This window comes from Taudactylus pleione, unplaced genomic scaffold (genome assembly GCF_031769625.1).
Source record: "Taudactylus pleione unplaced genomic scaffold, aTauple2 ptg000113l, whole genome shotgun sequence".
NCBI classification, from domain to species: Eukaryota; Metazoa; Chordata; class Amphibia; order Anura; family Myobatrachidae; genus Taudactylus; species Taudactylus pleione.
In genome coordinates this window covers 5,276,296-5,300,257 of record NW_028284515.1, presented here as the reverse complement: position 1 = coordinate 5,300,257, position 23,962 = coordinate 5,276,296, and the positions used below count along the sequence as shown (strand labels likewise).

Sequence of the window (23,962 nt, the reverse complement as noted above, 5' to 3'; positions counted from 1 at the left end):
GGGCATTGCTTGGATTTTATTTTACATTTTTCTTTTTTATATAAGGTTATTTCCGATTAAGAGTTGGTAGAGGTCTTAATTAAAAACCGTACATATCTATTGCTTTTAAAAATCCTGTCAGTGATTATCTTCAAGGCTCCCAAGTATTTTAGAACGTATGTTCTATAAAATGTTATTACAATCCATAAAGCAGTAATTCTCTTAGGGATTAGTTTAGTTGCTGATGGTCTGTCATTGACGTCAGTGAGACTGTCCCAGTAGATAGCGATTGCTTTTCAGTGCGTTTTATATGCACTTTGCTATTATGACAGCATACAGTTCTGGGGAATGTCATGGGAACGGCTGCCTGAGGAGAAATCTAGTACAACCTGGTGCTCACCAAGTCTAGGCACCGTGAATAAACTGCTCACACTACAGGACTCTAGCGTTCACATGATTGTGTCACAGGAGCACCATTTTTTTTTGGTTCCTATCTGCACATTGTTGAATGCATCAAGTCTAGGAAACGATGTAACTGTTAAAGTACATTCACTTTTTATTTGCTCAGTCCCATACTAGATGGACTCGGAGGAAGTGACAATCCTTTATCTTTTTTTTTTTAACCTTAATAAAGTAAAATATATTTATTCTATACTACTGAGACTCAGAATTGCTTGGGTTAACAAAATGCCTCCTCTTCTGCTACTGAAAGTTTTACATTCAATCAGTTATAAGTGGGAAACTCTAGCAATAGCAGTTAATGGGCACCATTTGCCTTCACACAGTGGAAGCAGGCAGCTTCTGGTTTAAATAAAACATTTGACCTATCTGTGAGGTATAAGACACACTGGTGTCACCAGGCCCCCAGTGAATTGATTGGCTGCATATTCATGAATACTGGTACAGCTGACAAAATGGCTGCCTCTGTGGTGTGTAAGGGATCAGTGCACCACATTAATATGAAACTGCATTTCTTGCTGCTCTGTGTGCTAATTCTAAAGTAATGTTTTCTTTTAATAGGAAAGAAATTACAGTATTTATGTCAACCATACATCTTTATTGAAAGCCATTCTACTTCACTGCGGTGTGCCGGAGGACAAGCTCATTCAGGTGTACAATATTCTTTATGATGCTATGGTAAGCATTTTTTATTGGATGACATTTCAGCGTTACCCATGAAGCACTGCTCCCGCTCAGTCTAAATCGCTGTATTTCTACAAAGCAACTACAACAGCGGTTTGTGTTTTGGAGGTTTATTTTGTACTTGGTGATCTATACCTGTTTAGAAAATGTTTTTCAAAGTTAAGAGGATATAGAGGATAAATGCAGTACAAAGTTATTAGTGTTAGTGTTTTTCTTCTCTTGCCCTTGACCACGTGTGCCACCTCCATAAAATGTATTTTGCCACTCCAGATAGTAGTGCCACCCTTATTATTGCATGGACAAAATATATATACAGCGCCTCATCGCCCCAGGCAAAGTGGTAATAGTCTTCCGCATTAATTTTTTTTACGTATCCTGGTTACAAATGCTTCATATACATCTTATTCTTCTGTAAAACTGATTAATGAGGAAAACCGTAGCATTTTGTTTGTGTTTACCTGGTAAGTGCCTCGTTTTCATCATAGTTAGCCACTAGGGGGCAGATTCACGATGTGAATATATTTCTCTGGAAATGATTTCAGTTGATAATACCAATTGTGTTTCCAGGTTTACTCTATGCTTTGCTTGTACAAATGGTTACCATGTTTACTGACACATACTATGGATATAAACGTATAAGAACAACCACAGGACAACTTGTCTTCCAGCGTAATTGCAGCTGCAATCCTTTTATAGTCTGCTGCCAACATGTGTTATCATTTGTGTACTTACATTTTTGTGTACATTCATAGCACATACAGGTTTCCTTGTGTGAACTGTTTTATTCATTGCAGCCTGGGAGCAGTTTCTAGGTCACTAATAATTGCTTATGTATTTGCCATTCTGCACCATATGATAAAACCGTTGCTTATACAGTCTGATTTCCTTCTCTGCCTCTGAGCCATGCATTTATACCATCAGACAGATGTGTTCTGTATGGTGGCCCTGGGATAAGTCACAGAGTACAAATGCATCTACTGCAGAACTCTATCGTATGCTATGGCGGCACAAATAAACCTTCTAATGATCTAAGCGCATGAGTGAAAAGCACAGAATAAAGTTGGAAAGAGAAATGTAAAAGCTGCAGGACGGTGTGTGCAGATAGTAAAAGTCCTCTGAAAGTGGACAGCCCCTAAACTTGACATTGCTTGTGTGTTTTTGTATTTACTTTTAGATAGAAAAACTCACTAAAAGAGAAGTGGAAGCCAAGTTTTGTAACCTCTCCCTTTCGGATAACAATGTAAGTACAGCTGAATAATAGGGCGCAAACCTTCTTGTCATTGTTACATAGACTGTTTTTCGAGGATTAAACATTGTGTAACCGATACACACTCCTTCCAGTTCTCCGTATCTGCTTGACATGCCTGAGGTCAAGGGTTTCTCTGGCCCAAAAAATATTTACTCGCCCTTTTCAGTGTGATCTTATGAACTAGGCACGTTTACATTCTCTACCTGTTAGCCGTGTTCCGGCATTCCCGCTGCAAGATCTCCTGGCTGTTAATAAGGCATTAGACACAATTCCTATATTTGGGCTCACCTGACCTCTATAATTCTGTGTGATGTGTTAAAATATCATTGCATAGTGTGTTTTCATATTATAGCATATTATTAGTGTAGCTTCTTATATTGAGCTGTACTGTGATAAAACATACAATTATGTTTAACCGATTAGTATAATGTGCAACACCGTTGTATATTAGCAGCAGTTACCAAGGGATATCATACACATATATAGTAGTATAATATAGTATGAGACAGAATAACACTTGTCATATTTTTCCATTTATCAATGGCAGATCTGTCATTGTTTTTAACACATAGGGCCTCATTTATCATATGCAACGAGTGATAAAACATGTTGCGTATGATAAATGGTGCTCCAGCCAAACAGCTCTCAACTGTCATTTTTCAAACCGATGACAGAAGCTTATTAGCTGGAGCACCATTATTATTCGCAACGAGTTTTATCACTCATTGCGTTTGATAAAACTCGTTGATTAATGAGGCCCTTAAAAAGTATATTTTTTTAAATATCAAATTAACAACTTAGCCCCATTTTCAGACTAGCCCATGGGTGTTTAATTGTGAAAGTAGACGGCGTATCCAATCGCTATGTATCTGCTAACTCGCTGACTAATAATAATATATACCTTTTTAGGGACGTGGTATTTCCTCATCTAAGGATTTATGTTTTCTTTTACTGTTCTGCTTTCAGTTTCAATTGAACCGCCTTTATAAGTTTATTGAGCAGAAAGGAGACCTTCAGGAACTGGAACCAATAATGGCCTTACTGACCAAGCAGAAGTCAGGAGTTGGTGTGTTGGCCAAACAAGGCCTGAAAGACCTGGAGGAAGTTATTGGACTAGTCAAGAGAATGAGCGTAAAACTTCAGGTTAGAATTTAGTGTCTAATGAGCCTTAAAAAAAAAATCCCCTTTACTTCTATGAGATATTGCACCTGATGCAGATATTGATATTGGTCATCCTCATCGGTAGGCACTTGTACCAGCCTATACTTGTTGGAAAAGATTCCCCAGGAAAATTTGCAAACCCCCATGACAACCCAGTTACACCTTTTCTATTGAAACTGGTAGGGATCTGTTGCACTCATGCACCTGTACACTTTGCTCCGGAGCATGAGCAGTTCAAAAACACACTAGATATGCTCCGCTAACATGCGAACATTCAACCTGGCACCATCCCTATTATGGCTGTTTCCCCTCCAGGTACCGATGAAGAATTTCCCAGAATTAAATTTTTATTATATCCTCCGTACTGGAATCTGAGGGAAATTTAAATTTTGCGTACATAAGAGTTTGCTGCAGATGACCTGGATAGAGCAGTGGATATCACCAGATTAGGGATTATTTTTGTGCAGACATAATGGGTTTGCATTGCGTTAACACATTATGACACATTAGTTTTTGTAACTTTGATTACAGGACCAGGACCAACAAATAACATTCAGTACAAAAGTATTTTTTCACTAAATTTTTCTCTTTACATTTGACATGCTGGCGAGTTCAATCTCTTTTTAAACTTGTTCTTTATTCTCTTATTGAACATATTTTATGGGCTCATAATATCCTGAAACCTTTTTCCTATATATTTAGAAATATCATATGTTTTATAACCTTTATATAAGTGTGTTTCGTTAATTAGGTGGTTGTGAACTTCGGTCTTGTGTACAAGATGCAGCAGCACAACGGGATTGTTTTTCAGTTTGTTGCCTTCATCAAACGCCGGCAAAGAACCGTCCCTGACATCCTGGCAGCTGGTGGGAGATATGACCATCTGGTAAGCCCTCGGGGTAATAGAGCGATTACAACCGGCTTGGACAATGAGCATAGCTTCTGCGCAAGTCACCTGTCTTGTACGGAGCGGCACAGAAGACGTTGGAACACGTGGTGGTTATGATCGGTTCTTTACCCCTTAATTATTTACTAAGCTCCACAGATCATAGTGAACAAGCACTATAGGAAAGAGGAACAGGTCTATTTATTAAGCAAAATAGTGTCAACAGATAGTTATTTAATTACCAGGACAATATTTGCATAATTTCCACCTTTCTTTCTTTTGAGTCCACATCCACCCTATCTATCTCTGCTGGCCCTTACTGTCCCAGGTCCACGCACAATGTTTATGGGAATGTGTTGCATCTAACCCCTATTTGCTATACTTTTACAAAAGGGATTGCCAAGTCATATAGCCATTTACATATTACAAACATGGCATAAAATGTTTCACCGTGCATGTTATCACAAGCCATTTGTGTGGTGAGTTAAGTAACACTTACCATGAATGTTGAGGTTTATTACATAATAAGTGTCGGTCTCTATTAAGGCCACTATGTTTTTATTTAGGTGCCGCTTTTACATGTTTCAGGGATCATAACCTATTTTATATATTGGGATTTACGTTTGAGGTTCGCACTACAAGGCTCTATAATATACCTTTAGCTGCTGTACACAAGGAAGGTATCCTGACCTAACCAAAAGACTTTAAAGTTATACGAAGGTATTTGTAAGCGCTCTAAGGTATAATTGACTAACTTGAGTCATGTGATGCTCATGAGGTTTTTGATGAGCATCACATGACTCAAGTTAGTCAATTTATACCTTAGAGCACTTACACATACTTTCGTATTATCTTATATATTGCCCGAGAGAAGATCAATAAGCATGATGCGTTTACATTAACATCTATGCTAATAAAATAATTTTTAGATTAGATAAGTAACAAAATCATTTACATGGGCACATTATGTGCACGGTTTCAACCAAGCTTAAGAACTGTTAAATTGGCCAAACACATGCCGGTCTGGCAGCATGGCAAGATCATTTAATGACCTAAGCAGTTGGTTAAGTTGATGAGATACAGCCATTTGAGCTGAGATGACGGATCACATGGCGGCCTGTTTTGTGGTCAGCAAATAATGGCAGTGATCAGTGAACTGACTTTAGTCATTGTGTTCAACGGGATGATTCTACTCTCAGGCTCATGATGAAATTAGGGTAGTATGTCTGTATCACTCTGTCCAGCTGTACTGAGCTTAGGAATTGTCTATCATTTTTGGCCATGTACAGTCTTATGACATGTTTTTAAGACCGTGCCTTGTTTTGTGTTCAGATTTCACAGTTCAGAGGCCCTCAGACTGGATCCAGCATTCTGCCCTGTGCTGTTGGAGTCAGTATAGCTATAGACAAAATCTCTGCTGCGCTTTCCAGTGCTGACGACAATGTAAGTGTCTGTCTAAAGTAGAATGTAATATTTCATCTTATATTAGATGTAGAATAACACCAAATGTGTAAAAAGTCATTGAAAACCTAAAAACAGATAAAACTCTTACAAAAATATATAATAAGGATCTTATTGAGATGGAACATTTATTACTTCTCCCAAATACATATGTCTAATATTAATTTTTTTTCTTAATTCCAGGTCAGCAGCTGTGACCTCCTTGTTGTAAGTGCTGGGCAAATGTCTGTGAATAGGGCCATTGGTATCATTCAGAAGTTGTGGGCTGCTGGCATTACAGCCGAAATCATGTATGACTGGTCAGAGGTAAGTGTCAGCCATTTTGTTACAGGAATATGAGGTAGACTTTCAATGTTTGATAACATGTAAGAACACAAACATGTATTTTTATAAGTCTGTATTACGGCCGCTTTTTTGTGGTGAAAACGCTAAAATAACTAACGTCACTACAATATATCCATATAATGGATGTTTAGAATTTTATTAATAGCACTTCAGTTCTGCTTGTTACGCCATTTCGGTTCATGTCTGCTGGAAATCATTAACTATGATTAATCACGCTTTATAAACAAGTCACTATGTATGTCTAATACATGTAACCACCTGTTAATTCTGTTATCTCTTTAGTCACAAGATGAACTGCAGGAATATTGCAGGGTATCTGGTATCACATTAGCTGCTATTGTCTCTGATAAAGAAGGAAATCACGTCAAGGTAAATCTGAGCGATCTCTATTAGTCGTCTAGAACTTGGTAAAGTTTAGCATTATGATGTTAGATGGCGCTTAAGTGCAACACATTTTAGATTAAGAGAAATAAGCTAATTGACGTGTAGATGAAATGAATCCATTAATCACACACCGGGTAGACAGACATTTTTTTTTTTTTTGCATGGAACCAAATTTGTGAGACTGCATCTATAGATACAAGTGAAATCCGCTAATCCTCTTTGTCAATATACAGGATCTCGTTCAGAGTTGGACATAAACACAAGTTGCATTTTTTTTTTCTGTGTGCACATGCGCGGGTCTTTTCATAATCTGTGCTGGTTCCCCTGGCGACTCGGCACATGGGACCATAAATTTAAAATCTACCAGGGGGACTGGAAATTATGTACAACCTGGGCCATCTCTTCCATTGGGCTTGTTGGGCAGTTGCCCAAGGGCCTGAAGCTTGTAGGGACCCGCAACCCGCCCCCTGCAGCCACGGCCAGTTGGTATATTTGTGATATATTTATAAGCCGGCCGCTGGTGCACTGTATTCTGATCTAACCTAGCCCACCCCATCCCCCTCCCGTTGACGAGTACTCACCTCCGTTCCAGTTTCACTTCATCCGCCGGCTTCAGGCCAGTCAGACAGAGTCTCTCTGCATGTTTGGGAGGTCTGATTGGCATGCAGGAGGGTTTAATTTTATTGACCATTTACATTTTTTTTCCTGTGAATGGGAGGGTAGAGGCCCCAGTGCATTGCTTTGCCCAGGGCCCACACTGTGGTTAAGACAACGTTGTGTACAACTTTGAATGAATCGCACAGTCTCGTTCTATTACTCTGTGCAGCGCTGTGGATTATGCCATCGTTATATAAGTAATTATTAAATAATTCTGTCTGCCATCTCATTGATATTGGTTCAGACCACAAAATTGGAACTCCACAGTATGTAGGTTATAAATGCAATTAATTTTTTACAAATTTTAATTGGAGATAACCTTTCCAAGATGAGCAGTTATTCCTCTATCCAGACAGTAAAAGTGTATTATTACGAAGTAAAAACTATTTCTGCTTTAAACTTGAGCATGTCGCAGATTATTTCCAGTTGAAGTGTAAGAATTGCCACATGAAATAATTGCAGTACTTTTAACAAAGCAATAAACAGGCCATCCACATATTTCTCTTTCATATCCCTCCACTCAGACCAGCAGAGGCAGTATCAATACCCTACTATTATTATCAACAATCTTATTTTATAGTATTTATAAATTATGTAGCAATTTACATAGAATATTTAGTCAGGCACTGCTCCATTGGAAATTTCAAATAGTCCCAACGACATGATACACACACAAACAGGTTCATTTTTGTCAGTTGTTTTTGGAGTGTGGGCGGAAATAGAACCACCTGTAGGAAACCAGCACAAACCAGGGAAAAACCTACAAACTCCAGATAGATAGGGCTCTGTCTGAATGGAACCCATGACCTCAGTACTGTGAGGCAACCATGCTAACCACTGTACTACTGTGGTGCCACTAGCACCTTCAATAAGTGCATAGTGAATAAACAAAATTACAAATTTTTCTCTTTTGCCAGTTATAATGGGTTGGGTATGGGATCCCGGCGGTCAGAATACCCACAGTGGCATCCCGACAGTCAAAATCCTGACAGAAGTTTGTAAGTATCCTAACCCTAATCCTCCCCTCCCGCATCCTAACCTTAACTGTCGGGATGTCAGTGGTTGGGATTCCGGAGCCAGGATTCTGACCGCCAGGATGCAGACTACATCCTGTAAAAAAAAGTAAGAGTGAATTGCTGACCTCCACTCTCCATAGCAGGTAGAATGGTGAGGATTCCATGCAGTGTAAGAGATTCTTGCCCCCACGTGCACCAACAACTGATACTTTAGCTGGGAGGTTTCAAAGTAATCAGAATGGCCAGGGAGGCTGATGGGATAACTGCTGTAAATTCTCCAGCTCCCTTAATGGTCCTCGGGTTGCTGTATAACTATTCCAAGCTGTTAGATTGGGATCAGATCGCCCTATTACTTGGGAAGAAGGGTTTCATTGTGAAGAAACTATATTTAGGATACATTCTCCTTTTACAGTTATGGTATAAAAGGAGCCGAATATACAATAAATGATTACATTACAGAATGATTCAGCCGTTTCTCTGTTCTCTCTCAAGCTGTGCTAAATACATGGTATTATTAACATGCTGGTTTGTTTGGGTTTAAACAGCTGAAAGCCTTTGAGAAGGAAAGGCAGAGTGAGAAAAGAATATTGGAGTCAGATCTTGTAGATCACCTGCTGCAAAAGCTACGGATCAAAGTGCTGGATGAAAGAAATAACAGGTGCAATATAATCTATATTACACTTCAGTTTATGTATTCATTTGGACAAGTTTGCTTTTTTATTGGTGGGGGAGGTGGAAGGGATTTCTTGTCTATTCATGTAAGTGGTGTTATCATAAGTGATTTTTTATTTTGTTTAGAGAGATGATGGACACACTGTCTGGGCAGAATACGAATAGATCTTTCTCCAGCTCTCAGAGTAAGTACGGATGCGGTGCACTGCGTGTGTACATCATGCCGGTATACAAGACTCTGCATCTATAGCAATGTGCAATGGTTCTGTGTTATGAATGGCTATGATTACATTAGTCTTCTTGGTGATGGCTGTCTTCTACTATAAAACAATTGTTCTCTGTTCAAGACAATGAGGACCATTCATAATGCTGATTTATTTTGGTTACTGTTGGGGCACATGCTAGTTTCTCAATTGTCCATTGTTAATTGTACTGAACGATTAGTCACAATTTATATACTACTGACTGGATATAGAACTGTAGCGCTCCATTTTTTTTTTTCCTTTTTGCTTGGGCACAGTGTCAGATTGCCATTGTTTTGGGGACCCTGGGGGTATGTTTACTAAAGTGTGGGTTTTTAGAAGTGGAGAGATTGCCCATAGCAACCAATCACATTCTACTCATCATTTATCTAGCACCTTCTAGAAGATAGCCAGAATCTGGTTGCTATGGGCAACATCTCCACTTCTATAAACCTGCACTTTAGTAAATATACCCCTAAGTGTCTGACTTACAGGCTACGCACCTACTATCTAAATCATGAGCATGGCAGGGATAGAAGGTACAAGATGTGGGTTTGGAGACAGCGTTTCCCCCAACTTATCTATATCCTGTCTCTGATGTGCTCCGTAGGTGTCGGAACTCTTAGGTAATGACATAAGTGACCTTATTGGGAGGAGTTAGAGTTCAGACCAACTGTCAGTAGCTGTAATGTACCTGTAACTTATGCTGGGCATACACTATACAATTATCTGGGGGATCCACTTAATTTAGTGGATCGCCAAGGTAATTGTACTGTGTAACTAAGTGAAAGTTAGATTTAGGATTGTTTAGTTTGTCCCGTTACTTTTGGCCCCTTAAAAAGTGGGAGGCACATATAGAAACCGTTGTAATTCCTACACCATTCACCTGATTTGGATGTAATTACCCTCAAATGAAATCTGAAAGTCTGCAGTTAAAGCACATCTTGTTTGTTTCATTTCAAAGCCATTGTGGTGGTGAATAGAGGCCAAAATCTGAAAATTCTGTCAATGTCCCAATATTTATGCACCTGACTGTATATACGGCAAGTCCAATAACTTGGCCAGGGGGAAACTCTCCTTCCAAACCCACGAAGACAGGGCTGATTTTAGCTTTGTTTAGTCTCTGGTTACATTGTGTTTTATTTGACAGGTCAGTTTGAGCAGCACAGCAGTACCATAGTCACCGTCCTAGCTCCAGACAAGTTATCTGCCAGCATAAAACGACGCTATGAAACCCAGGTAAGCTTTTGCTTTGTCTAGGGACAATCTGGTTTTCTGAATTGATTTATTTCTTTATTTGTTTAGCTTGGATGGGCCTCGTGAGCAGTCACACATGGCCAGTTTTATGACATATTTCTATTTGATCTGATGTGCTGTGGGGACCTACAGTACGTTTCCACTTTTGTTTGAAAAGACTTTGAAACCATTTTGCATATTTGTAACATAACTTTCTTTGTCATGTTTACATGTGCCTGCAATCTTATCAGCTGCATCCTGCCTAGTGCAGTCTGTAAGCACCAATCCCCTAATGGACCAGCTCCATGACTGTTCTATAGTTGCTGTGAGCATGTTGCTCTGTAGCACTTATGTTGAATTTGTGTAATTTTATCATTCACAAGTACAGTGCTTGTGGTTACAGATGGCCTCACTGTTACCTTGCTGTAATTCACTGCTGTTCTCTGCATTAAGATGGCAAGCAATTTAGCTAGTAGCATCAAATGTATACATGTACAATGAGAATCTGGTGAACACAAATACTATGTACACTACCAGCAAAAATTTTAGAACATCCCAATTTTTCCCGTTTTTGGTGGAAATTTAAAGTATAGCGTCTGAATGTTCTCTGAAATAAAACTTATAACAAACAATTGAAGATAAAAAAGGGGGATTTTTGTCCTTACCTGTTTCTCAGACTCCACAGGAATCACGCTGGGTATAGGGTGCTGAGGAGAAGTCTGGGCACCAAATGGTTAGTGTCATTTACGCAGCAGCACAGGATCCCTCTCCCCTAAACCCTGCCTCCAACACTAGGGGGGCCAGTTGAGTTAACAAGCCCAAGGAATGGAGGAAGAGCAAGGAGAAGGAAGACCGGTACACACAACATAGGCTAGAGGAGGAACCGGTAACTATACAGCAAAAACCCCGGAAGCTGTGTGTGTCAGGGAGGGCTCCCTGTGTCCTCCATGGAGTCAGAGAAAAGGATTTTACAGGTAAGAACAAGAATCCCTTTTTCTCTTTCCTCCGTGGAGGGCACAGGGATCACGCTGGGACGTCCCAAACTGGTCTCCTTAAGGGTGCGCCAAGTACCATGCGTCAGAAACACACATCCGCAGAGGCAAAGGTGTCAAAAGCATAGAACCTGATAAAGGTATGGGCAGAAGACCACAAGGCAACCTTACAAAGTTGTTCCGCAGAGGTGCCACATTGAGCTGCCCAAGACATGCTGACAGCTCTGGTAAGCCCGCACTGAAGTTGGGGAGGAAGATCCGCCAAAGTGTAGGTCTGGCGGATAGTTAATTGAAACCAATGAGACAGTTTGTTTAGTTGGCCAGCCCCACTTATTAAAGTCATACAAGACAAAGAGGGAATTGGAATGACGCAAATCCCTCGTCCTGTCATCATAAATACGGAGGGCCCACACTATGGCCTCATTCAGAGGCGGTCGCAAGAAGCGAGCGCTCTCTCTGAATGAGGGCGTCCGCTTCACGTTTCAAGTGCAGCCTCCTGGTCGCTAGGTAAGCTGTGGGTTAACACCCACAGCTTTAGCGACCGACCAGGTTGATGGTCGCGATGGTCAAGACCATCGCGACCATCGGGGCTTGCGACGAGACCCTAAGGTTGGGTCTCCGCAACCGCAAGCCCCAGAGCTCCCTACTGACATCACTGCTGATGTCAGTGCGGCCGCCCTCAAAACTGCAGGCGTTCAGTCAGCAACGCCTCCGTTTGTGTAGCCACCCGCCCCCCGCCTACAAAACGGGACGAGCTGTCGATCAACATCGACAGCCGCCCCTTTAGTAGTGAGCTCCGGAGCAAGAGAATTTCTCTGTCGCGTCGGGGCTTGCGCACGCTGCGCGTGCGCATGGTCTTAACATCAACCCGGTTGCGAGTGGGTCTGAATGAAGGCCTATGTCTTGTGAAACCTGTGTCGCAGATGAATCCGGCAAGCAAAAGGCAGGAACCACAATATTTTGGATTATGTGAAACAGAGAAATGACCATGGGAAGATAACCAAGGGGTGTGCGGTCCGGCAGGACAAAGCGCTCAAATTGGAGACTCGACGGGGCTGACGAAATAGCTAAGACACTGAAGTTCCACAAAATACAAAGGCTCAAAAGGGGTGTGCCGGAGGGCCCAGAGCACCAAAGGCAGGTCCAACTGAGCCACAGGATAAACAGACAGAGGCTGAAAATGTAACATAATCTGGAGAAAAGTTTGTGAAAGAGGGCCGAAATCTGGATTTTGAGTGATTAATAACTAAGGCCCAAATCTAATCTGGCCTGTAAGAAGAGGAGGACCCTCGACAAGCGGAAATTATTAAAACCTCAAGCCGAGCACCAGGCGAAGTAAGTCCTCCAGACTGGCGCTAAGCAAGGTCTTGATAACTGCAGGGGAAAATTCCTTGACTCTTAAGATCGATGTTTCAAGGGTCACCCCGTCAGATCCAGGTGGAAGCACATACCTTGAGACAGAAGGTTGGGTTAGAGAGGAACCCGCTACGGAGTGTCGATGGACAGACCAAAAAGGTCGGCATACCAAGCTCTGCATGGCCAATTCGGTGCAATGAGAATTACCGTGCCGCCCTGCAACTTCGATTTGCGAAGAAGCTTCGGAACTTAGAGAAGATGTAAATGAGAAGGAATGACCACCTGACTGTGAGAGCATCCACCAAAAGGGCTCCGGATCCCCTGGTCCAGGTACAGTACTTTGGCAGTTGTGGCTGTGACGGGAGGCCATCATGTCAATGTCCGGAAGGTCCCAGTGATGTACCAAGTACTGGAAGACCTCGGCATGGAGGGCCCACTCGCTGGCATGAATGTCCTGGTGGCTGAGAAAGTCCGCTTCCCAATTCTGGACTCCCAGAATGTATAAACCAACAGAACCGCTAGGTAACGCTCTGCCCACTAAAGAATTTGTCGCACCTCCATGGCGCTTCGACTGCATGTGCCACCTTGATGGTTTATGTATGAGACAGTGGTCAGGTTGTCTGCCTGACAAAGAGCCTTGTAGACTGCCCGAATCTCCAGGACGTTGATGGGAAGAAGGCTCTCCTAATCCGTCCACCGCTTCTGAAAGCTTTAAAACAAGTCACCGCTCCCAAGCCACCAAAAGACTGAGGTGGTCCTGCAGTACTTTTGGGGATTGAGCCAGAAAGAGCAGGTCATCCAGATAGGGTAGTATGCGAACTCCCCTGTGCCTGAGAGATGCTGCAATGACTGCCATAATTTCTGTGAAAACATGAGCTGTTGAAAGTCCAAAAGGCAAAGCCCGAAATTGGAAATGTATCTCCCTTACAGTGAACCTGAGAAAGCACTGATGGCATTCCCTAATGGGAATGTGTAAGTAGGCGTCCTGGATGTCCAAGGACGCCGTGAAGTCAAATTATGAAACCTGGGAACATGGAGATACCCGTTAAGCGATTTTAAGTTGAGCATGCAGCAGAACGATTTTTTCGGTTTCTGGACCAGGAAAAGGTTGGTATAAAAACCGGCACCCCTCTCGGACCTAGGAACAGGAACAAGCATTCAATTCATCAATTCTCCGGATCAACTGGCAGACCTGTGGAGAAAAACTGGATCGGAGGACATTCCCTGAAAGTTAGGGCATAACCCTGGGACACTACTTCTCTTACCCAGGCGTCGAATGTTGTCGCCATCCAGGAATCGGAGAAAAGCAAAAGACTGCCTCCCACACTGTGTGCTCCCAGGGGAGGCCTGCCCTGTCATGCAGCAGGTTTATCTGCTGGCTTGGGAGTTGGATGGCAATTAGACCAGGCCTGCTTACCTCTGGACTTGGAGGTCCTTGAGGTAGATCTGTGAGATCTGGCAAAGGGCTGACCCTTGATCTTATCTAGTGGATGAAAGGAACCAAAATTGGAGGCTCATGACTTGGAAGTCGCAGAAGGAAGGAAAGCGGACTTTGATGCCGCAACCGTAGCAACAATCTTGTTGAGCTCTGGCCCAAACAGAATGTCCCCTGAGAAAATAAGAGCCTTTTTGGAGTCAGCATCCACTCACCAGTTGCAGAGCTCTCGGAGATGCTACAGCTGATACCTTAGAAACAAGGATACCCAGAGTCAATGGGGGCCTCAATCAGATAAGTGCTGGTCTCTCTGACATTGTCGACCAGAGATAGCATCTTTGTTCTGTGACCACACAACTGAAGACCATCCTCCAAGGAATCTGCTGAGTCCCAAGCCCTTGATCAGGGCTTCAACATTTACCTGCGGTTGGGAGTCCTCTTGAATTAACGGGGTCTGAGGAAACCTCCAAGTCTGAATCATATCGAGTGTGTAGATATTTCCTGTGCCGCTCCTCTGGAATGTCTACGCTTGGAAGGGCGGTCCTTGTCTAGCATTTGCTGAAAAGCAGACACCTACGCCTGGCCCTGAACTGACTGAGAAAGGGTCTGAACCCATGGAGGTTCGGTGTTACCGGGCGGAATATTGGCAACGTGGTCCACTGCTGTAGCAAGAGTAGTAGGGAGTGAAGGCCTAGGGGTTGCAAGCTGATTTACCAGCTGTAACATTGCCTGTGACCGTGTAGTAGCCCATCCTGAGCAGAAGTCGCAGGTGCTAGAACTAGAGAAACAGTAGGCACACAAACCATCATTGTACAGATTCTGAGAACTACAGAACAGCTCTTGCAATTGCGCAGCACCCTCATCCCTGGGTGCCTTATCTGCATGACCCTTGGAAGACATGATAATGTATTCCAGGTGTTTCCCCACACACACAGCTTTTTAGCGTTAAACAGTTGTGTAATATTAAGGGGTAGAGCACTGAATGATAACGCACCGCAGATAAAGTAATAAGTGGTGCTATAGAATATCATCACTGGTAGAGTGGACACAAACAAATAAGTGTTCACCAGGAATTGGAAATTCAAACAGAATATTTACATAAATGTATATAGAAAGAGCTAAAGGAGAGTATAGAAAATCCCTGTACAGCAACAAACAAAAGAGAGGGACAGAAGAGAGAACACAAAGTACTCCTATACACTTAGCAACAAACTTACACACAGAATATTCAATGCAATCTAAGAATGGGCAATGCTACTCAACAACCAAACCTCAAAAGGGGAGGAAGGAGCCTAATATAAGCTGAGTGCTGGAGTGAGGTATAAAGGGAGGCAGCCCTGGTGTCTCTCTCTGGGAAACTGAAAGCAGGCAATGTTATAAAAATAGCTGTCCAGTATTGTAGGGAGGGAGAAACAATGGTGAGTATCCTGCAGGAATGAACCTGCCAAGGGTTGGGGGAGGTGCCAATGGGCAAGGCTAACCTCCTTCCTCTGACAAAACCCCCAGGGACATGGCCACCCTTAGAAACCATGCCAAATTCATTGCAAGCTTTGTCCTGATTGTCTAGTGGAAGACTACCTGGCCCCCACTGTCAGTACAGCTGGTAGCCTCCCTTAACCTGCTGTGACAGACCCTCAGGAAAGCCGCCTTACCTGTCCTCAGTGAGTCCGGGAGCGGCTCCCTGTCAATGTGCTTGAGACGGGCCGGTGTCGCTGACCCAATCGTTGGCATTCCGTGTGCTGGGGACCGATGGAGCGGCAGTGAGGGCATACCTGAGAAGCTGACTCACTGAGCACCAAACAAAAACTGGTCCCCTTAGTGTTGGAGGCAGAGTATAGGGGAGAGGGAGCCTGTGCAGCTGGGTAAAATAATTTAACCATTTGGTGCCCAGACTCCTCCTCAGTACCCCTATACCCCCCATAGGGGAAAGAGAAAAATTACTCTGATTTCGCTTAACAAAATCTAAATTTTTGACTCCTCAAATTGTTCAAACACACTTATGCCATTCTTTTTACAATAGAAACCAAATGTTGTTCGGGAAGTTCTTCCTAGCACTGCTGCAGAGCTTCCCACAAATGCATTGCACTTGTAGGTTGTTTTGCCTTCACCTTTCTGTCCAGTTCATCCGAAACCAGCTTGATGGGATGTAAGTCTGGAGACTGTGCTTGCCATGTCATGATTTGAAGCTAATGTATTAAAATATACCTCCAGGTTATGTCACAATTACCTTTGAGGAAAAGAATGTGTCGTCATCTTCCTGAAAAATGAACCTTTGACCAAATGTGCTGGCTCTTTTGGTTCAGTGATAGTCACTCTGTGCAAGTTACCAACTCAGGAGCCAGCAAAAGAGCCCCAGACCATCAGGCTTCCTCCTCCATGTTTGACAGTTAATAAGTGTCATGGCTCCATTTACCAAGTGGTGGCTAAATGGCGTGTTTTAAACCCAAAATTTGAAAGGGCAATACTTTTAATACCAAAAGGTATTGGGGAAAAGCATTGCCCTTTTAAATGGGATGTAGTTAACATCCCAGCGCCCACAATGCCAGCTGTGAGAATCTCGGTGCTGGAACCAGGAAAGCAGTCAGAATCCCAACGGTGAGAAGGCTGTAAGGATTGCCCAGGATTCTGACCGGCGGCATTATGAGCACTGGGATCATGTAACCTAAATTTTGAGCTTAAATTTAACTGGAAGTAAATTAACCCCACACCCCATGGAACTATCCTTTTGCCAACACTATGGTGTACAAACCCTTTGTTTTTGCTGATAAACTTTTTTTTTTAATTTTATTTTTTTTACCTCTAGAAGTTTGCCACTTACCTTTGTACAATTTGAGGTTATTCACTGGACTTGAATTGCTTAAATGTTAATAAAAACTGGAATAATGGGGGTGTACTAAAACTATTGACTGGTAATGTATATTTACTTCCCTTAACAGCTAACCTTATAAAAAAAAAATAAAAAAATAATCAGAACGGCTAACCTGGGTCTGTGAAATCTATAGTATCCAGAAAAAAACATTTATTTCAACACTGGTGCTATACATGGCTACTATATGTTCTAAACAATCATAACAAATTGTCTGATGTTCAATGCGCATGGGCTTGTAACACATGTGACATTGGTATGATGTCGTTCGGTTTGTTTTTGATGGACACATTACACGTCTCTTGGGTTTTGGTAGAACTACAGTATATTGGTTCCAAATGGTTGTGCATTTTTATTGCAGAATGTCCTGTAACAACATCTTAACTCAGCGAGGTAAAGTTGCCACCTGAATGTTCTTTATAGGAAAGTTAGAAATGGTCAGTGCTTCAGACACATGGTTGGCTTTCTAGGGTTAATACAGCTACTTCGGGAAAAATAACTTGCAGCATACAACAGTACCAGCTCTAGGATATGAGTCTGAAAACTTATGTCTGCCAAGTCCAAAGACTGCACAAAGCAGATGGAATGAACTACAGGAGCAGCTGTCACTTGTATTAATCTAATTTCCTATAAGTGCAGGGATGGCTAACCAGTCAGAGATTAACAGCCAAAATATATCTATAGATACCATGCTCATCAGCCCCCCTACCCACCCTTTTCAGCAGGAGCCCGCCGGCTCTGTTACATAGAGGAAGGAGGGAGAGTTCACTACACTCCCTCACATGATAGACTGTGCCCTCTCCTAATAGCAAAGCAAAGAATAAATCAAATTAGGAGCAGCTGCCTGGGGACTTGGCTGCATGTGCTGGTAGGGACAGATGTGTGCCACAGGTTACCCACTGCTACATAAGGTCATACTATTCTCCCCCTGCTTTCAAATTCAGGATATATTTAGAAAGCTGAGGCTTTTGCTAATTATTATTACAATAAACACCAGGCTATGGACTTCATATTAGTGACACTTTAAAATGTTAGGTCAAACAGCCCAGAAACAGTGATCTGCAAAAGCTGAATCTTTATCAATATACCACTTACTCTTGAAGGAGTATTACATTTAGCACATTCCCACACACACACTTTCTTAATTTGCTGCAACTCAAGAATTGATTGAGCAGTCTGCAAACATCATTCATCACTCTTCTTGCTTACATCTGCCCACATGTAACCCCTACAAGTCTGCAATGGTAGAGGAATCTCTGAAATTGCAGCCAGCAACCTCAATTCGTGCAGGTGTTGGGGCATCTGTTCCAAGGTAAGAAACTATTAGACTCCTTGCTGCCTGCAAGTGGCCGAGTTGGCCAACTAGTGACTACAGAGATAAAGATGATTGGAATGGACCCCTGATGTATGCTCACTTTTCTGATGGGTGCGAGTGGATTCAATATAGCAGATTTTATCAACTCAAGTATCCCCCAAAGATAGTGTCTAATGACTCTTCTTTTAGAGATCATGTTGAATAATTATTAATCCAGTCAACTGAAAATATTAATGTCTTGGATCACTTATGAGAAACTTTGCATTTGGGTAAACCTGGAAATATCCCTCTGCAGAAAGAACTCCTTCCTTATTAAAGTGCACCTGGCATGTTCACATTGTGGAGGTAGGCATTTTGTGCTTTCTACATGAAAAAGCAGCCAGTGAGATACAATAAAGCGATGTCTGTGGCTCATATGGAATGGAGCTGCATTCTCAGATTTGCTCTGATCATAAAATGGCCGCCTTCTCTGTGCTTAGGTTCTGGGGTATGATCTACAATCTGCAAGTGCTTCATTATTCTTAGACTATTTAAAATGGTGTTCTTATTTTACAGGTTCTTTCAAAACTTCAAACTTCCATCACAAATTTTCAACAAAGAAATAGAGAAATAGAAATTTTGTCAGTAAGTGGGTTTTCTTTTCTGTCATACCATTTAGTTTTTAGATTTTAAGTACTCCTGCTTTCCCTTACTACCTTTATCTAATGTAATATTGCATGCATAGTCTATAAAAAAAAAAAAGGCATAACAAAATGAGGATCTGTCTGGGGATTATATATAGACCCTCCTCTCTACATCCCATCAGCATCCTAAGGAAACAATCAAATTAGTTTAAAATTTATAAAACCCATAGGAGAGCCTAGAACAAATAACCACTCATACAGAACAACGCATACAAACTTGAGAGTGAACAAAAATGGGTGGGAGCGCTGCAACTCCCAGATAGACTCATAGAAATAGATTTAACTACCTGTACCAAAATTCTCTTAATCTAATCTGAGAGACCTTGCCAACCATGGGAAAGTACCAAAGGTGCACAAATAACTATGCCCAATATTGGCGCATCTAGTCCAAAAAACTCTTTTACTTTGTAGAATTTGATGAATGTATGAAGGGAGTACCAGGTAGCCGTTCCTGAAGAACAGTAGCAGTGATTCATCTGCCTACCGATTGTCACATAAAATCAGAAGACTGTCAGTGTGCCACAACAAAGCTGAGCTATCTACATTTTTAAGGCCTAAACCCCAGATAAGAGTGAGAAGTCACCTCCATTGCCCAAGGCCAAATTCTGGCAGAAAGAATCACAATGTCCTGCTTTATATAAAATGTGGACTCCACCTTCAGCTAAAAGTAGTGGCTGGTACACAGTCCACTCTTATCCTAGTGGAAAACCAACTACGTAATCTACAGGGGAGGGCTACCAATTAAGATGCATCTGGCTGAAGAGATGACAAACAAAAACATCTTCCAGGTGAAGTCCCTGAATTTCACAGAATCCTGCCGTTCAAAGGGTGGCTTTTGTAATGCCGATAGAACCAAATTAAGGTTCCAAGGTACCATTGGTGAAATTTAAGACAATTGGACATGCAATATACCTTTTACGTTTCCACTTTCGAAATGGAAGCCAATTTCCTATGAAAGAATATGGGGACTGAACCTGCACCTTCAATGAGGGTAGATTCAATCCACTTTGCAGAATGACAAGCCAGCTTTTAACACTGATGTGTATACCTTCTTCCACATGGAAAGAAATGTAGATCTACCAAATGTCATGGCATTGTCAAGTTGGATCCAAAGTGGACTGTCCCAAATGAATGGCACCACTATTGGCTCAGTGACATTTATGAGAACATTAGTTTTGTCCAAAGACGCTGCAGATGAAGACCCAGCATTACTCCTCCCCAACCTAGGCGACGGTCATACATTGTTATAATGATCCAATTCCTTGGCCCTGGCTGAGGTAGTGTCTGTTCAGCCACTCATGAAGGAGTTATGGCTGAAGGAGACAGCCTCAAAAACAAGATCGCCAGGCAGGGATCAACACTTTGCAACTGGGCCAGAAGGGGAGTCTGGAGACTCTGTAAAGGGAACTGCCTCATAAAGGGATGTCCTCCTCCCCAGTAAATGCACACAATGGAGAATTGACACCTGCTGCAGAATGCATAAGTTTTTGTCTTCTGGTAAGAAGAACTAGAAGGCTCTGATGTTGACAAGGAGACCCAGAAAGTTTAGACGCTTGTACGGGACCTGGAGGGAATTAGGGTAAATTTATCACCCACCCACCAGAATCAACTTGAAAAAAGGTCATAGGAGTGACCGAAACATGTAGTTGCTCCCAAGAATCCCACTGTTACCTCTCCGGTGCCTACGGCTTTAGATATCCCAGATCCAGCAGTAACGGTGGTGGTATTGCACCAGGCACCGGCTCCAGACATCCCGGACCTGGTGGCAGCAGCGGTGACACAGAACAAACTATCCACCTGCAATAAGATGGGAGCCGGTAGCGTCGTGCCACTGCACCTAACAGCCTCCTGTTAGAATACATCAGCCAGCTGATGTGGACAGGCATGCCATAGTCTCCGGGCATTAAGATACCGGTAATCATGATCCGGAAGGAGGATATAATAATTACGCCGATAGAGACCCTTTGCTGATTACCGGGAACTCTCGGTGCTTGTGATCCAAATATACCAATAGCCCACACCCCGCTTTGCTACTACTCAACGCTGTGAGTGCAAACTATATAGACTGTTTATAGCAATAGAAGTGCAATTGACGCTATTGGTAGCTGCTTTCTCCTTTGACTGAGGTTCCAAGTAGAGCAAAGTTTCAAGTAACAAATTATTAATTGAGATGTTGCTATTTACTAGGCTGCATTCAAGTGTTATAGCTCCATCTCTCTCTAAATCGACATATATCTAGTTGATCTACACCAGCTGGCTTTTAAGCAATTGGTGTATGTGTGTGTGTGTGTATATATATATATATATATATTTGTATATATATATATTTGTATATATATTTTTGTATATATATTTTTGTATATAATATTATAAGAAAAAGCATCGGCACTCACGGGACTTTCAATAAGGAATACTGGACACAATAGAATACTGTTTCCTTATTGAAAGTCCCGTGGGTGCCGTTGCTTTTTCTTTTCTACAGTTAAGGGTACCATACCTCGGATGGCACCAGGGCAAGTAGTATTATATACACTGTGGAGTGCCGGCTGATAATATAAATATATATATATATATAATTTTGCCGAAAATGTCCTTGTCTTGCGCTAATAGACATTGCTGTACCTCAAATCGAACCTGTTAGTGGGTTAAGAGGGCGCATAGGGCTTGAACATCTTTGATTGACACCAACTATGAGAAAAATTGTCTTTTAGAGGTTGGAAATTGACACCAGTGTAATGTCCTAGAGGAGTTTTCAATCCAGTTTTCGATTCTCCTTTCTCTAGAGTATTGTAGAAGTGCTTCAATGAAGTTGATGAATAATGCTGTAAATCACCCAGCTACTGTAGGAAGAGTTCTGTTCCTGCCATAGAAATGACAGAACCAGCAAACGTTACCACCAAAGCCCTCTTAGATTCAGCCTGCTAGCACCTAAGCCAAAGTGTGTTCAGCTGCTACAGCCAAAGCAGATAAATCCAGGTCAATTCAAGGACTGTTTAAATGAGGACAACACCCATATAGGCCAGAACATCTATGGTACATTCCACCAAAGGAAGCCGGTCCGACCGTGAAGATCTGTATTGTACCCTGGCACCTAACTGTTCCATCCATCTTTCAGCTGCCTTGTTAGCCCAGGCTGCAGCGAAGACTGGCTGAAGGCAAGCCCATGTGGTAACAAAAATAGACTACAATCGGGTCTGCTTTAGTCCCGTCACCTAATAAAGTAGTTTGATTACTAGCTGCACTAGAACAGTCTGACCTGTTAATCAGTTCTGCGATGGAGTATACTAAGCAGGTTCCTCCATCCTGAATACATCGCCTCCAGAGATCTGTAAAATACCTGCCCTCAGAGGTGCAATCCCAGTTCTGGACAGTCCTGAGGAGACTAATTGACACCTTTATGAACTGATGGAATGTAAAGGGGACAGTTTAGCTGTAAACAACTTTTAGTTTTATGTGACAGCTACTCAGAGTATCCTCTTTCACATATGGTTGTCAGTGTGCCCCAGATGGGATGCAAGAGAAGGTCACTTTAACAGTCAGACACACTCATTTCAGGATAGTTCCCTGCATCTGGGAGGGTGCCCATCCATCTGTTGGGTAATTCCTGGTTGGCACTGGGTGGGTTCTCAGTTGACTGTGCTCTGTTGGGTATCCACCAGATCATTGGTCTCCTGTTTGTATCCAGTGGACACCATTTTTTTCTGAAGGGTGATCTGTACTCTATTCTCCATGGCAGTTCCAGTGTCCCTTATTGAATTTATGGAAAGTGAGTTGACGCAAATACAATAGCGTAGATGTAAAAATGAAATAGGTATATGACCTCGGCCTGATTCAGAGCCGGACGCTCTGACAGAGCGCTCGCTCTGAATCAGGGCCGTCCTTCTGTTTTTTTAGAGTGGCCTCCTGGCCGCTTGCATAGATGTGGGTGACCACCCACAGCTATAGCAAGCGGCCAGGAAGATGGTCGCGATGGTCAAGGCCATCGGGCTTGCGACGAGACCCTTGTGGTAGGGTCTCGTTGCCGCAAGCCCTAGAGTGCTTTTGGCTCCAACAGTGCCGAAAGCACTCCCACTGACATCACTTGTGATGTCAGTGGTGCCGGCCCCAGACGGTAGGCATTCCCATGGGAACGCCTCCATCTGGGCAGCCACACCCCTGGCCCGTCCACCAAAGGGGGCGTGCTGTCACTCAACATCGACAGCAAGCCCCCTTTGGTATGAGACCCGGAGCGACGGATTGCCCGTCGCTATCCGGGTCTCACGCATGCGCACTGGGCCACCATCGACCCGCTTGCGAGCGCATAGCGCTCGCAAGCGGGTCTGAATCAGGCCCTCAGTGCGCATACACCCTGCCTGAAGCCAGTTATTCTTAACAAGCCCAAGGAACGGAGAAGAGGGCATACACACAGAATCAGGCACACCACCTGTCTAGGAATCATATGCCAGAAGCATAAAACCGCCAGCCAGGCAGGTGCGAGAGGGTAGATGTCCACCGTCTCCCATGGACTCAGGAAAAAAAAGGATTTTTACAGGTAAGACACAAATCTCCTTTTTTCATTCATCTAATGGTGTACACTGGGACTGTAGGATATTCCAAAGCTGTCCATTTAAGGGACGGAACGCTCCTGTGCTGCGCTAAGAACCCAACGCCCAAAAGCCGCAAACTTTTATGAAAGTGTTGGCAGAGGACTAAGTGGCAGCCCTACAAAGCTGCTCGGCAGAGGCACCATGAAGAGCCACCCAAGAAGCCCCCACGGATCTAGCGGAATGAGCCTTCACCAAAGGCGGAACCGGCTTCTTTTCCAAAAGATATGCATGACAAATGGTAAGGCGCAACCAATGAGCCAGAGTTTGTTTTGAAGCTGGCCAGCCACGCTTGTTGAAG

The 23,962-nt window shown here is 42.8% G+C and overlaps 1 protein-coding gene across 1 annotated transcript in view; it reads left to right on the top strand.

The window, feature by feature from the left end:
* The window catches only part of EIF2AK4 (eukaryotic translation initiation factor 2 alpha kinase 4), a 109,096-nt gene that overhangs the window by 80,050 nt on the left and 5,084 nt on the right, over window positions 1-23,962 (top strand). The window contains 11 exon segments of the mRNA XM_088471200.1: window positions 1,000-1,116; window positions 2,297-2,362; window positions 3,338-3,514; window positions 4,284-4,418; window positions 5,751-5,861; window positions 6,063-6,185; window positions 6,507-6,593; window positions 8,827-8,939; window positions 9,080-9,138; window positions 10,346-10,434; window positions 18,951-19,019. Of these exon segments, the coding sequence (XP_088327326.1) occupies window positions 1,000-1,116; window positions 2,297-2,362; window positions 3,338-3,514; window positions 4,284-4,418; window positions 5,751-5,861; window positions 6,063-6,185; window positions 6,507-6,593; window positions 8,827-8,939; window positions 9,080-9,138; window positions 10,346-10,434; window positions 18,951-19,019 (1,146 nt within the window).